Below are 15,852 nucleotides of genomic sequence, written 5' to 3' on the forward strand. Positions count from 1 at the left end.
CCCCGCCCCTGGGCGTGGTCGGGCGAGGGGCGGGGCCGGGAGAGGGCGTGGCCCGCCCCGGGTCATTGAGGCACCGTGCGAGTGGTGGGCCGGGCTGGTTAGTAATTAATGACAGGAGTGTCTTAAGGCGACCAGTAAAGTTAGTTAACATCTCGGTAATCAAAATAGTTTTGCTTTAAACAGCAGTAAATGGGCTGAGAAGGCAGCAGGTTTGAAGTGGAGAGGCTGAAGAAGATTCTCAAAGGCACCTTCAGTTGAACTGAGTTTCTTCTTGTAACTCATGAATACACACTCCACACTACAAAAAGAAGAAAAAGGTTGGACGATGTCCTTCAGCCCCTCACCATAACAATCCTGCATTTTAAGAATTTGAGATAATAGAGATAAATCCCTCTTAAATTTAAGGATTTGCCCATGTTGGCTTTCTTACTTGTATTTTTCCCTCCTGCTTGCGCACCAGGACTGCGCCCCTGATGTCAATGGTTACTGTGTGTTTGTAACTGTTACAGTACAAACTTAAAAACTTGGTCTTCCCTTTAAACATTTGGCAATTACCTGAGGACTCAAAGACTGAACCATCCCTTCCCTGGCTCTCTATCCTAACCCAGTGTTAGTCTCTCATTTCACTCAGCAGCCAAACCTCTACAAAGCCTCCCTGGTATGGGAGGGCACCTGTAACTGCCACAAAAAAGCAGGAAGCCAAGGCACATGATAACAGCTCTCACACAAGGCCAGTGTGTGGAATCTCATGTTACACTTCCGCAACAGGCAGCTGTAAAAAAACCCCAAGGCTGTTCCTGGGTTCCAAGTCCTTGTTATTTTCACTTTCACCTTTGTCACCCCCGCTCGTGGTTGAGATTCCAGTACTGGAGCTCCCACGTTATCACAGTTTGCTACTCACTGCATGCAATTGTTGTTAAATCCATCATTGCTATTTCAAATTCATGTTGGGATCACTTCCATCTGAGTATCTTGTCTTTGCTTAAACTGTACCAGTCAGAAAATTAACACCATCCATTCCAAATCTAGGAGAAATCCTTGTTTTGGTCAAACTTACCAATAATGATGATGATGATAATGACAACAACAGCTATCAATATTGCCCACATCTGTGAAAAAAAGCCATACAACACTTACTACACACTATGGAACTACATCAGGTACCCCTCAGGGTACAGGAAAAGCCTCTGCAAGGGACTTTTAGCACTCTTTATCAGATCTAATGTGGCAAGCAAAGGTTCTTCAGTCAGCGAGCTCAATCCATTACTAGCACTCAGGGATGGCAGGCCATGCACGCAGACAAACAGAGCAATCTGGTTTTCTCCACATAAAGTCTGTCCCAAGTGAATGCACAAGCTGTTCTGTTACTCACCAAAGATGATTCCAACCTTTGGGAACAGCTACAAGTACAGGAGTCTGAGTGAGCTTCTTCCACTTTCTAATACTACTTGCACATTAATTCAAGCTATGCATTTTTAACCTTTTCTTCTTGTTTCTCAAAGCCTCAGATTACTGACATGCTTCCCCTCTGGCCATTATCAGACAAGATCCTGCACAGGGCAGCATGGCCAGTAACGCAGCTCGTTGTTACTTCACCCAGCCACTGTGCCATGCTTTCAAAACTAGATACTGTGACTTAAACAACACTGGCTAAACTTTTTCTGCCTTTTGAAACACAAACTGTAATAGTGTTACAGGCACAGTGCAACAAGCACACAAGAGGCTTACCTTGCAGTTCTTCCACCAATACTTCCTCTTCAGCTTGGCGGCGCTGGTCTCAAACTGGGAGGCTCCTGCTTGCAGGGCATCAGCGCGGTCATCCAGCTCTGACAGCTTCTGGTCTCGCTCCAGAACCTTGTCCACGTTCACTCTCATGATGTCAACAACCTACAGCAGTTCAGTGCTTACGGTGAGTGAACACACAGTGGGACATAATCACAGCCAGCAGACAGCACAACAAGGTACTCAGTGTTTTCTTGGAAGCAGGAGTTGCTGCCTTTTAGTATTGGCAGGCATAAGCTTAGAGAAAACTATGAAATCCACCTGTGGCTAGAAGCTCTGAATGCATACTTTAAAAAGTCAGCAGTGCTGGCATTCCTTCAGACCTGGGAAATAATTCCTGACTTGCTTCAGAAGGAGTTGAGGAATATAAACATGATAGTAAACCACATCAAGAAATACTTGCCAGCCAGCCTGGCCTTTGGATTCCACAAAAGTCACATTTGGTAGTCAGCTCTCATGGCTACTGATGAGAAAAAAAGCTTTTTCTCTGTAAACAATCTTTACTTATGCCAAATCCTCAAGCAAAAAGACTGCAGCTAATGTTTGGACACTGGGAACCTCTCTCTGCTTCCCCTTCACATAACGAAGGGAAAACTGTTTGAGGAAAAATATCCCTTCTAATTGCATAGGTTTCCTACAGGAAGAGGATGACACTAGTATCATGAGTTTTACCTCATCTACTTGGTGCTGAGTTTGCTGAAGCCGGCGATTGCTGCCAGCAGCCATATTTGAGCTTCCAGGGACGTTGGCTGACCTGCAGGAAAGAAAAGAATCATTACACATCTGACAGTCCTGAAAAACTGGCAACTTGTATCCTCGTAATAAATTAAGGGCAGTTTCTTACTGGAGAAATGGTGTTTTAACAGCTGACAGTGGGCTCAAGTCATGCAGTGCCCCAAACATTTTGTTAATAAATTGTCTGCTGTGCTAAGAGGCAGCAGTGGTTTGCTAACACACCACACTTTGCAGTGAGGCAGGGGACAGCTCCTAAGAATGGCCCATAGGGCACAAAGAGTGAGAAGTTTGGGCTCAGGGGTGTTCTTGCTTTCCCATATAAACACAAGTACTAAGTTTCAAGAAACAGTAGTTTACAAAAAATTAAATGCAAAAAACTTAATACTTATTCTAAATATGTGATTTTCTATTCTTCTGAAATGGTTGATAGGGAGCAAGAGAAAGCATCAGAAGGAAAAAGTATTTGGAAAATACAAGGATTTACCTTTGGCCAGCTTTGAATTCATAACAGAGTTCTTTTTACCAGCTACAACACTCTGCATCTTTATAATGGATGCGAGAACTTCTGTACTTACTCCTCATTACCTTTTCACCACCTGGCCAGGTTTTTAATGCACATCTCTAGAACTATCTGCACTCAATTTCCTTTTCCATGTTCTTACTGTTTTCACATCAGATGCTTGTTTGGTGCATCCTGGCCCTCCAAACAGCCAAACTGACTGTTTCCTGTACATACACATTTGCACATTGGCTTTTAACTTGCATGTAATGAGTACAGGCACAACGCGGGAGCCGGGGCAAGGCTGGAAGCCGCCCCGTACACCACGGTATCACTATTTTGGCGCTGCCGCCACCCTTCGGTGCTGCTTCAGTGCCAGTCCCAGGTGAACAGCCTCGGAAATGACAGCGCTTCCTGCAAGGTTCCAAACAGAGCAACGCCCCGGTGCCCGGCAGGCGCTGTCCCGGCAGGGCGGGCCCCGCTCTGAGGCGCGCCGGGGGCCGGCGGACAGCCAGGCCTGCGCGCCCCGCCCGGCGCCCCGGTCCCGGCCCGAGCAGCGGCTCCGGCGGGGCGGCCCAAGGCTCGGCCGGACCGGGCCTCGCCTCTGCCGCCGCCGCGCCCGCCCCTCCCGGAGCCCCTCCCGGAGCCCCCGCCCGCAGGGCCGGACCGGGCCCTGCTCCCGCCGCCGCCGCCAGGCCCGCCCCGCTCCCCAGCGCGCCCCGCACTCACATCTTGGCCACGGGACGGCAACGGAGCCACGGAGACAGCACCCCGGCGGGCCCAGCGGGAACTGCGCGCGGCGCCCCGCGCTGACGAGTCACGGGGCGGGGCCCGGGGCGGGATTGGGGCGGGGGCGGCGGCTGCGGCTCGGCTTGGGGCGGGGGCTCGGGGCCGGGGCGGGATTGGGGCGGGGGCTCGGGGCCGGGGCGGGATTGGGGCGGGGGCTCAAGGCGGGCCCCCCGCCCGGGGCGGGCTCCGGACGGGGGCGGCGGCTGAGGCCCGGGCCCGGGGCGGGACTGAGGCGGGGGCTCAGCGCGGGGGCCGGGCCCGGAGCGGGCTCGGGTCGGGGGCGGCGGGTGAGGCCCGGCCCCGGGGTGGGATTGAAGCGGTGGCTCCGGACGGGGGCCGGGCCCGGGGCGGGATTGAGGCGGGGGCGATGGGCGGGGGCGGGATGGAGGTGAGGGTGATGGGTGACGGCCGGAGCGGGACTGGGGCGGAGGCGATGGACGGGGGCCGGGGCGGGACTGGGGAGGAGGCGACTGGTGACGGCCAGAGCGGGATTGAGGCGGGGGCGATGGCTGAGGGCCGGGCCCGGGGCGGGATTGAAGCGGGGGCGATGGGTGTGGGGTGTGCCCAGGGCGGGCGATGGGCGGGGGCGATTGATGAGGGCCGGGCCCTGGGCGGGATTGAGGCGAGGGTGATGCGTGACGGCCGGGGCGGGATTGAAGCGGGGGCGATGGCTGAGGGCCGGGCCCGGGCCCTGGGCGGGATTGGGGCGGGGGCTCAGGGCGGGGGCCGGGCCCCGAGCGGGCGATGGGCGGAGGAGATGGACGAGGGCCGGGGCGGGGTTGAGGCGGGGGCGATGGACGGGGGCCGGGTCTGGGGTGGGATTGAGGCGGGGGCGATGGCTGAGGGCCGGGTCTGGGGTGGGATTGAGGCGGGGGCGATTGGTGAGGGCTGGGCCCTGGGCGGGATGGAGGCGAGGGCAATGGGTGACGGCCGGGGCGGGATTGGGGCGGAGGGGATGGCTGAGGGCCGGGCCCGGTCCCGGCGCGGGATTGAAGCGGGGGCGATGGCTGAGGGCCGGGCCCGGGCCGGGCTCGCGGTGGGTGAGGGCCGGAGCGGGATTGTGGCGGGAGCTCAGGGCGAGGGTCGGGCCCAGGGCGGGACTGAGGCCGGGGCGGTGGGCGAGGGTCCGGCGGAGCGCCGGGCGGGTTCGGGGCGGGGGCCGGGCCGGGGCCGGGCCCGGGCCGGGGCCTGGGGCGGGGCCGGGTCATGGCCGCCGGCGGGGCCCGCGGGCCGGTGTCGGGGGTACGGCCGCTGGGGGGCGCTGTGCCGGCCCCGCCCGCCCCGGGCGCTGACGGGAACGGCGGTAACGGAACGGCGCGAGCGGCCCGGCACACACACACGGACAGACGGACACGGGCACATGGAGACACGGACAGACAGACACACGGATAGACAGACACGGACACATGGGCACACCGACACAGAACCACGTGCACTCCGTGGTGTGCTCACACGTGTTATCACAGTGCACTCCGAGCTGTTATCACAGGGGTCCGCTCGCTGCGTGCAGGGCCCGGGGCGGGCCGGGGCTGTCCTTGCCCTTGTTCCCCCCCACGGCTCCAGGCCCCCGCGGGCCGGGGCTCCCCGGCACCCGCCCGGGGCTGTCGGTGGGCAGAGCAGGGCCGGTCAGGCCGGAGCTCGGAGCTGCTCCCCTGGGAGACCCGGGGCTGCTCGGCCGGGGAACATCGGCCCTGGTGGGAGGGAGGCCCTGGCTGCCTTTTCACCGCGTGTTCTAAGTTTACTTTACTTTTCCTGCCCTTATTAAACTTTATCTCACCGCAGGCGTTCTCCCCCTCGTGTCTGGCGGTCTCCCCCTGTGTCCCGGGGGATAAGGGAGGAGGGGCCCTCATTCAGGACTGGGTCAGCCCGACACTGTGGGAAAAGAGCCCAGCAATTAACAGCCATGGAAAATGGAAAAATGGGAGAGCGATTTGGAAAGTTAAATGCTGATTTATTCTAAAAGAGAAACATAATTAAACTTTCTCTGCAGTCAAAAGGAAACTCTCTCAATGAAATCTCATCTTCAGTTGTGGAGCTGGGTTTTGGAAGGGCTCACTCATAATGGTACTAACACAGTCTCTGATAGACCAGATGATTAATTTACTAAACCTGGTTTCAGGATGGCCAGGTAGTCTGGTACAAATTTTGTTCCTGAGGACCAGTTCATGTAAGTTACATATTTGATCAGTGCAATCCATAGTGCTTGTGTCTCAGTTAATTGTATTATTAATTGTCACCTCTCAGGTTTCTGCACCAGCAGCCCTCAGGAATTCTGCCATTTGACTCTGTGTGCACTGTAGGATTAAGCATTTTGCTACCAGCTCTATGTGGTTTCTCAGTATTACCCTGGAAGTGATTACTGTCCACTGAAGAGGAGCTGCAAACAAAGCTCTGGGGGCTGCACCTGCTCCTGGACAGGCTGTGGACTGTCACACCATAACCTGTACAAAATCAGATGCAATATTCTTATAAGCAGGTCGTGTAGAGCAGAAACTTTTTTGTGCGTGGTTCCTTAGAGTGACTAATGGACTACTTTGCTCTCAGAGTAAGATGAAGAGATGTGTTCAGAAGAAGGCACACACTTTGTATGGGGAAATTTTCTTTTTTAATTTACAGCAGAAAGAATATAAAGCATTCAGAAAACATTTTCCATATTTTAAGGGCAATTCAAAACATTTTGCATGGTTCCAGCAGCTGAGTTCTTCAACAGATCCATTGATTCAGTGATGCTTTACATGCACAGTTACAAAAATAAAACTTACAAAAGAGAAGACATCTATACTAGTTTTACATGCAAGTCTTGGGGACCCCCCATTGGGCACCAGCTATTGTGTGGAACTGCCATAAGCGTGCAACCAGAGAGGGGGTTCATGTTATATTCTGTATTTCTTTCACACAGTATTACTGCTGTCGAATGTGTTTCACAAAGGAGCGATTCTATTATCAGAAGACAGAAGTTCTGGCTCCTGGCACTTGGGAATTTTGAATTTTCCTAGAAAGCTGCACTGACTTATCTTAGGTGAAAATGTTAAGTTCCACAACCAAGAAGAGGGTTCGAAGAATCACTTCACTGCGGGGGAGTGAGTGCTGCTCCTCCCCAGTGACACACTGAAGGGTTACGGCCCGACACAACAAAGCACTTGGGAGCTGAACTGGCTTCAAGCACGTCAGGAGTCCTGGAGCTGTGCTGCAGAACTGTCTGCATGCTTAACTGCCAGTACAGCCTTAAACGTTTGGCTGAAGCAGGATCTAGATTAGTAGATACACCACCAGGCCCATGGATCTGGAAGAGTAATTTGAAATAGCTCTGTATATTACTGAATTTTTTTTTTTTTCTGTAAAGACAAGGAGTTAAAACATTTCCACTGAGGTCACTACTCTTGTTAGGAACAGATCAATTCTATATTGTCACGTATTGGTTAATGGGTGCAATATTTCAGTTTCAAAAATGTCAAGAGTTCTTCCAGTACTAATACAGAGCATTTCCAATTCATTCCGAAGGAGATTCTTCAGCATCTCCTGTTTTGGCGCGAGAGGAGAATTTAATGGTGAAGGTTCCAATTGCAGACAGTGAATTGAGGCCACGAGGCTGCCCACAGGCACAGTGCGAGCACCAGGCCATTGGTTTTGCTTTTTTCCCTTTTTTTTTTAAATTGAATCAGGTCATAAAGCAGCAGTTCAGAAATGTACAAGAGAATTCTGATAATGAGCTATAGCACATCTACTGTAATTCAATGCTGGCAGTGAAAAGAAGTAATTAAAAACAGGTACAATTATAGAAAAGGCACCAAGAGCACTGACCCCAGTTTTTTTGCCACAATCTTTGTTTTTACTCTTCTTTTAAAGACACCAGTTTCAAAGCTTCTTATGTGTGAATATTTTTTGGCTTTCACAACAAGCCTTGCGTTTAAACATTGCAGTTGGTGGCCGGGATCAAGCAAGAACAACTATTCCAAAACTAACAATCTCAAATTTACACAAGTTCATTCAGAAATTTTCAACTGCCACGAGCGAGACAAACAGACAGGAGCAGTTTCTGATCTCAGACACATGTACGTGATCCACAAGTAAATGACATGGACTTCAGGAGTTTCTTCCCTTACATTCCTGTGTAATGAAGATCAGAACTGGTTCCCATTGTTGAGAATCTGTGACAGTTTTAAATTAGTAGTTCAATTTAAAAAAAATCTAATTTCTTTGGCTCCTCACTATGTGGAAATAGCAATATACCATGACACCCCTACAGGATCAGTTTGCATCTTTTTTTTAAGTTTTACTTAATTTTTTAAAATTTTTTGTGCAATTTTTATTACATTTTCTGACTTCCAGCAGGAGATATGAAAATGTGAAACATATTTTCTACTTTCGTACTATTTATTTTTTTTTTCATTTTATGTTCATTCTAAGTGTTCTTTATTGGAGTGAGTGTATGGTGTTAAGCTAGATACGTTTTTTGTACTCTTATGATTATCTGCTTTGCAAAAGTAACTTAATTTTCTTAAGCAATATTAGCATTCACATTACTTGGCACCATTGGCAAAAAAAAAAGAAAAATAAAAAGACGGGGGTAAAAAAAAAAAAAGAAGGAAGGAATACATAAATAAACTCAACTGAACCAAACTCCTGGTAGCCAAAATCAAATGTAAACATATCCTTTTTTTCTTTTTTTTTTTTTTTTTTTTAAAGTAATGTTGCTCTGCCTTTTTTTCCTAAGTCTAAATACAGTAGCTCTTTTTTGCCATTTAGTCATGCTTTAGCAAAAATGTTCTTCTAAAGAACATTTAAAATAAAGTTTCTTATAGTGAAATAAAGTTTTTGTTTCATTTTACAGACCATAGCCACTAATGCTTTGCTTTGTTCATTTCTTTTTCTTGAGTTCATGCACATATCTCTTTAATATATACAATATGTACAAACAATACATCCACACTCTTCTCGTTCATTCAGACAAAACTATACAAATAATAATTTTATCTTGCCAAGTTATTGACCCTTTGTGAATAAAATATTTAGTAATTAATCAATATATTCCCTTTCAAATATTTTTTTCTCATTTTCCATTTCTACCTTCTATATATACAGAAACTGCCCAGATTTTGATGAAGTAGCCAAAATAAGAAATTTACTGGCCAGAATGCAGCACCACTGATCTTTAGGTGGCATAAAATGTCCAGGCAACATATGTACGTGACTCTGCAAAATGACAAGAGGTTTGACAAGTACATAAGAGAAAAAGCTACATGTTTTACAAATTATTTGAGAACTTAATTAAAACAATAGTACATGAAGGTAAGGCTAGAAAATAAAGTGCTGAATATGAGAGAAAGTACATGACAGTTGATATGTTTGCAGGTTCTAGTAAAAAAATACAAAAAAAAAAAAAAAAAAAAAAAAAAGGTGTAAAACTTGCTTAAGCTGCTCTCTCCATTCCTCATGCAATACCCGTGTCTCTCATAGACCAAACCCCTCCTGTAAGTTCCCACGGGATGTATTAAAAACCTGCAGATTTAAAAAGTTGCATTAAGTGTGCTGTAGAGGTTTAAATAAAACACAAAGGACAGGAGTGCGAAGGAAATGAGGATGCATGGACCCAATAAAGATGTACTGATCTAAGCCCCTCCACTGAGACTCTCAAAGCTTCAGTTTCTTGGAGATGACTGACAGGTGCAGGAACAGCATTCTTGTGTTGCTTGTGCATTCCCACCTTTTCTGAACAATATTTTTGGTATAATATTTGTACAGTTCCACATGTTGTTTAATACAGCCCTATATGAAAAGGATAATTAATCGCTTCTTCCTTCCTCCTCGGAGAATGAAGCAACTCACGATTTCCTCCTGGTGTCTTGTTTTCCCCACGATCCAACAGAAGATTGAGTTCCAAGATGTCTTGCTGAACAAATTAAAAGTTGTCCATGAAAGTGCAAATGCAATGACCAAAACATTACTGTTAAAATCCTGCAGCTGGTATTTCCAGAACTGCAGTGGGTATTTTTGTTGTTGTTGCATGTCTCTGCTAAAAACAGAAAATGAAAACAGTCTGAAAAGCAATGTCACATTGCTACGGGATGCTGCTGCGTATCTTCAAGTTCCTTGGCCTTTTTCAATTCTTTCACTCTGAAAAAACAAAGAGGAGCTATGTAACACTTCTATCACAAACCTCTTGAAGACAGAACAATCAAAAGGATTCATCACTCCAACCTCCCGTGCAGAAGAGGCAGCTCCCAGAACAGGAGGGTAACACCTTCCCAACACCATAAACAGTTGGAAGCGCAAGAAGGGGCCACTGGAGATCCCAGACAAACACGTTTGGAGAGACACAAACTTGGTTCCAGCTACTGCTTTTCCCCAGTTTTGGCAACCACAGCTGGGCTTTGTTCTGGTGTTGGCCTGATTGCTTTGGACTTCCTGGACTGCTGTGCCCTGCCTGACCCTGCAGCTGCTTCCCATTGTCATGGCAAAGGGTTTGTTCAATCCTGGGGCAGTGACAGCACAGTGGGGGAAAATCAAGTCTGTCCAGCTTGGAAAGGAAGCCTGGTGTTGATAGAGAACCTCACATAAGAAAGTGTTTGTGTACAAGCAGAAGCAGCAGTATGGGTGTGAAGAAAGGCTTTTGGTTTCACAAGTACCCCAGCTGCTGTGCCTGTGTTTGATTATGTTCATGTGTTTTCCCAGCAGTGCTGGATGCTGTGTGCCAAGGGAGATGTACCTACAGTGTGGAAATCACTCTTCCTAGGCGTGGCCTGATGCCCCAGTTGTCAACGTTCTCAAATGCACGCCATACATTACCTCCTCTAACTCATCAACACAAGAACTAAAGCATCACTGAAAGCTGAAAAAGTTAAAAATTAAACTAAAGGATGAAGAGAAGGGAATAATTTCAATCCCATCAAGTGAAACAGAACTGTTCACTGGAGCTGGGGCAGCAGAAAACCTGCTCAGGCAGAGAACCTGGCTGTGTGTCAGTGCAGGCTCCCTGCAAAGGAGCCAGACCAAATCCAGTGCTGCCCTAAAGGTGCCCATCTGGGCTTGGGGCTGGCTCTGCCTCTGCTTACAGGGAGTTCTGCAGTGAGATCCACCTGCCTCCACATGTCTTCCCTCTGCTCCTGCAAGGGAAAGTTCCCCACAAAACTGGAGCAGATTGCAGAAAAAAAAAGAAAAAAAAAAAAAAAAAAAGGTGCTTTAGCTAAGCATGTACAGGCTCAAGTGCTCACATGATGCTGCAAAAACTTGAAAGGACAAGTAACAAAACATAGTACAAAAAACAGTGTCAGAGATGCAAGTCTGTGTAATGCAACCAGCTACAAGTGAAAGAATTTAACAAAGCCCAAGTAAATAAAAGTAAGAAAACGTGTCAGGAAAGCTGAGCAGCAGCAGTGACAGTTTATAGCTATGTGCATAGACTTACACCCACACATCTTTTGGCTCTTGCACCAGCCTGCTAATATAAGGATACAATGAAGGATATAAATTGATCTCTATAAATACACCTCCATTTCATATTTTATTAATTCCTTTTTCTGGATGTACTCTTAATCAGAACCACAGTGAAAAGGGAGCTGGCTGCTTTCACCTCTGTTTTAGCTGACTCAAAGGCTCTAGCACTCAAATGCATTCTCAGCATGTGAAATGTGGCCACGGGTCAAATCAGACTGACCTGTATGCAAGTTAGACCTTTGTTAATTATCCTAATCCCAGTGTTGGAGAATATCACGTATGGAAAGACGGAGGGCTCTGCTAGGCCAAATGCACACTGTGTGTTCAGTCTGAGGCCACTCCTGGAGAGGCTCTGGCATTCCTGAAATCCCAGCAGAGCAGCCCAGCAGGCTCTCCCAGTGCCAAGCAGTGCTCTGGTCCCCAGGCTGAGGAAGGGACAAGGCAGCCAACAGCACCAGGGGTTCTCAGTTCCTACTTGGACAAGCCTGACTGCTACTTTACAGGGAAATCTTCAAGGAACATTTTGGATCTACACAAGCTCTGTCTGTGAAGACACAAGGTGTCTGTCTAAAGAGCCTGTTGACATCAAGAGAGTGGAGGCTTCAGCACTGCACAGAAGGCAGCAACAAGCCTCTGCTCAGGCTGAGTTCTAACTTCACTGGGGCTCTTCATGCTGAGTACAGCCAGATCCCCTTTTCATTGCAGGAAACACAGGAGGGCTGACACAGTAAGCCAAAACAGTCATAAATGACATGTTACTCATCTCCAGTGTATCTAGTTTTATTTTCTTGGGGCAGAAAAGCAGCCTCTCCCTCGATTTTTTAACTAATATTTCTAGTAGTGCACCATTTAGAAGCAGGAGAGCCAGAATCCCTGGTGCTGTGCTAGAAAAGGTGTTGTGCCTCTGTGCAAATGGACAATTTTTAATTAGCTGTGTTTAAGATACCATCAATTAATGCATGATTTGCAGTGCAACTTCCAAGTGTTTTCTGTTGCACTTCAGTACTGTAATGTAAAATTAACCTGTTATTATAGATCTCTCACTGAGAACATGCACATTAAATAAGCTGGTGGCTCTTTCACTGAGACATGCTATTCCTCACTTTAGCACTTCACATGCAAGGGCTACACTAATGAAGCACTTTTACTGGAAGAATGCAAAACATGCTTTGCTGCAAACTTCAACCTACAGCATGCAATATCTGTACTGGTGCAGAACTATTGCATCTGTTTGCCTGGAACACACATGCCAACAGAAGTTAATCATTGCAGTGCTCAGCATTTGCACTAAAACAGGTCCTGTTCAGAAACAGAGAATCACAGCATCATAGAATGTGAAGGGTTGGAAGGGACCTTAAAGATTATCGAGCCCCAACTCCCCTGCCATGGGTAGGGAAACCTTCCACTACCCTGGGTTGCTCAAGACCATATCCAGCCTGGCCTTGAACACTTCCAGGGATGGGGCAGCCACAGCATCTCTGGGTAATTTATTCCAGTGTCTCATAATCCTCAGAGAAAAAAAAATAAATTCTTAATATCTAACCTAAAATTCTCCTAATTTTTATCAATTACTCCTCATCCTATCACTACAGTTCTGGATGAAGAATCCCTTTTCAGCTTCCCTTACACACTGGAAGGTGCTGTAAGGTCTCCTTACAACCTTTTCTTCTCCAGGCTCAGCAGCCCCAACTTTCTCAGCCTGTCTTTGTAGGGGAGGTGCTCCAGTCCTGTTATCAACTCCATGGCATCCTTTGGACTTGCTCCAACAGTTCCATGTCCTTCTTATGCTGGGGACACCAGAACTGTGTGCAGGACTGACAAGCAGCCCAGGACACAATTGGTTTCTGGGTTGGGAGCACACAGTGACAGGGGGAGCTTTTCATCAACCACAACCAGAGTATTTCTCCACAAAGCTGTTTTCAATCACTTCTCCACCCAACCTGTCTGTGTGTGTGGGATTGCCCCAACCAAGTGTAGGACCTTCACTTTACTTTGCTGAACTTCCTGAGGTTCACACAGTCCCACCTCTCCAGCCTGTCCAGGTCCCTCTGGATCCATCCCTTCCCTCCTGTGTGTGACTGCAGCCCAGAGCTCAGTGGTGTCAGCAAACCTGCTGAGGGTGCCCTCAATCCCACTGCCCACGGCACTGACAAGGATGTTGAACAGTATCAGCCCCACGACTGACCCCATCATCACTGGCCTCCATGTGGACCATGAGCCACTGGCCACAGCTCTTTGCATGTGGCCATCCAGCCAGTTCTTCACCCACCCAGTGGTCCATCCTTAAAACCACATTCCTTCAATTTAGAGACAAGGATGTCATATGGGACAGTGTCGAACACTTTGCATTTGCAACACTTTCCTTGGTCAGGTGGGATTTATATCATTTACGTGCAGGAGTAACAATTACTGCTGAAAAACAGATACACAAAATAGTACAGAATTTCCTTAAAGGTACAAACTGAAATCTGCCACAGGTACATTACTAGAAGATGTTATTTAGTATGTAGTGGCTTAAAACAAACCCTGCATTCCACAGCATTTACACCCTTAGGCCTCAAGATGATAACCATCCAAATTCACTAAGCTACCATTTCTTTTCAATTTACTAATCTCTTTGTTCAATGCAATAGTGTATGTGTCCCACTGCAGATGGGAGTGCAGGTAGGTACTGTGAGTCCTTTAATCCACTAACACACTGCCTGGTAAATATGGGAACTTGCAGTCTGCAGCTGTCAGTCTCTCCTCTCTCCAGAGCTGGCCCTGGGATGCCAGGGAAGTTCTTCTTCTCCTTGGCAGTTGGTACAGGGCAGCCCTGCCCACCACAGGCTCTGCAGCAAGCACAGCCCAGTGAACTAAAATACCTCTAAATGTTACAAAAATGGAACCAACCCATGGCCAGAGTGTCACTGGGGAAGCTCTGAAGCTGCTTCCTCAAATCACAATAAACAGGAAGTGCCAGAACCAGTGCATGCACCAAGGTAATCAATCCATTTATTTAACCTGAAATGTCTTGTCAAGAGAATCTAAAACTAATTGTCTTCAACCAGTTAATTCTTTCTTGGATAGTCTGCACTGCAGCCTTTCCTGTGTCTTAGAAGTCCTTTCAGTCTTTCCTTAACTGTCCTTGAGTTCCTCACTCAGTGGCACTTGATTTGATTACAACAATATAAAGTCCAACAAGAGGGACTGGTATTTCCTCTTCATTAATACTCGGTGTAATAAACCCTCAACATTTTCCACTGCAGTTAAAAAATACAGGTTGACCAGGGAAGAATTCTGGACAATTTCAAGGACCCTCGAGAACAGAAATCCTCTGAGTAAGTGCTGCTAGGAGAGAATTAAAGTGAACAATATAGCACTGTCTTCATGCTACAAGGCAATCTTCTTTGGTTAACATTTCTCCAGTCTTAAACTGAGGCAGGGAAGAGAAACCAAAGTGTAGCATTTGCAGTTACAAGCATTAATAAACTGCTGTAAGAAAAAGAACACTACTGGGATTTATAGAATTGAACAGTATAAAGAATGTTCTTGGAGAAGATGTTTCAACTCAGACTTGCAGTGAGACTATTTTTTTAAACAACAGAGGAAATGAGGGCAATGAAAGTGACAGCAGCAGGCCAGGTGCTGCTGGATGATGTGCAAACCTCTCCAGGAGTCTACAAGCACTGTCATGCTGGCTTGGATCACTTCTGGGAGTGTCTCCCTGAGCTGGATGGGGGCTGGAGTGAGGACAGCTCAAGTGATGCCCAGCTGCGAGTGGAGCACCCCAGAATGGGAAACAGGCCCTAGCTTTTGCAGGTCTCCAAACAAAAAGCACCATCCTATGCCAGCAGCTCAGAAACCATGCACAAACCTGATACATATATAACTGTATATCTGATTTTTCACTGATGAAGCCTTGAACAAACACCTCCCCAGGTAACACATTCTCCAGACAGTGAGCGCTTCCAAGGCACAGAGTTATTCCCTCTGCAAGTGCTGAAGAGCAGATGGAAGGAAAAAGCACGTGCAATAGAGATGACCACTGCTAAGGTGCCTGAAACCACAGCCGTGATGCTGACATACAGAAAAGGAAGAGAAGATCATTTCAAACATGAGCTTTGAACCCTGCCTCTTGGGAGATACATCCTGGTTCCCAAACTGCTCCAGCCAGCCAAAGTTTCTGCCCCTCACACCATGTTGCTCACTTGGACAGTGTGCAGGGGGTGCATCAGGATGTGCTGAAGCAATGTAGAAAGCAACAGCCCCAGCGAGTGGCAGCTCCTGTCCCCAGTCCTGGGGTGTCAGCAGATGAACCAGCCCTACTCAGAGAAAGTCACAGCAAACGATGGCTTCATGGGTAAAGCGGAACACAAAAGCTGCTTCATCAGAGTGACTCTGTAATGCCCAGCCAGGGAAATGCTGAATGAGTCCAAATGCTGAAGATCAGTTTACAGGACAGGGTGCAGGAGCCAGAGAAGGCTGGCTGGCGAGTTACCTGTTGCTCTGAGAGCTGAAATGGCCTGTGGGATATTTAAGACAAGGGAGATCTTGCCTTTTTCCAGATACCTCATTTAGGCAGCAAAACAAGAAAGACAGAAAGGCCCAATAAGAACGACACCCCAGAGCAT

The 15,852-nt window shown here is 47.8% G+C and overlaps 2 protein-coding genes across 9 annotated transcripts in view; both read right to left on the minus strand.

The window, feature by feature from the left end:
* Positions 1-27: 27 nt before the first annotated feature.
* VAMP3 (vesicle associated membrane protein 3) lies at positions 28-3,847 on the minus strand. Its single transcript, XM_083876613.1, has 5 exons — positions 3,746-3,847; positions 2,455-2,536; positions 1,729-1,887; positions 1,058-1,109; positions 28-298 (listed from the first exon to the last, which is right to left on the minus strand). Coding segments are annotated over exons 1-5 (315 nt in total). The 5' UTR covers positions 3,748-3,847; the 3' UTR covers positions 28-278.
* A 1,626-nt stretch (positions 3,848-5,473) lies between these two features.
* CAMTA1 (calmodulin binding transcription activator 1) overlaps positions 5,474-15,852 on the minus strand; it is a gene marked incomplete at its 5' end in the record, with an annotated part of 236,542 nt that continues 226,163 nt past the window's right edge. For 3 of the 8 annotated variants that reach the window (XM_083876764.1, XM_083876765.1, XM_083876763.1), the window contains one exon: positions 5,474-9,919. In XM_083876764.1, coding sequence (XP_083732890.1) covers positions 9,856-9,919 — 64 coding nt within the window. In that variant the 3' untranslated portion in view covers positions 5,474-9,855. The remainder of the gene's footprint in view (positions 9,920-15,852) is intronic. The other 5 variants (XM_083876768.1, XM_083876767.1, XM_083876769.1 and 2 more) reach the window with 3 other exon arrangements.

Source organism: Zosterops lateralis (assembly GCF_965231275.1).
Source record: "Zosterops lateralis genome assembly, chromosome: 22".
NCBI lineage: Eukaryota > Metazoa > Chordata > Aves > Passeriformes > Zosteropidae > Zosterops > Zosterops lateralis.

Excerpts from the sequence above, each read along its gene's own strand:
- VAMP3 (XM_083876613.1), bottom strand. Across the intron at positions 1,888-2,454 it reads CTCAGCACCAAGTAGATGAG|GTTGTTGACATCATGAGAGT; the intron begins GTAAAACTCATG and ends GAACTGCTGTAG. Across the intron at positions 1,110-1,728 it reads ATTGGTGGAAGAACTGCAAG|ATGTGGGCAATATTGATAGC; the intron begins GTAAGCCTCTTG and ends TTTTTTTCACAG.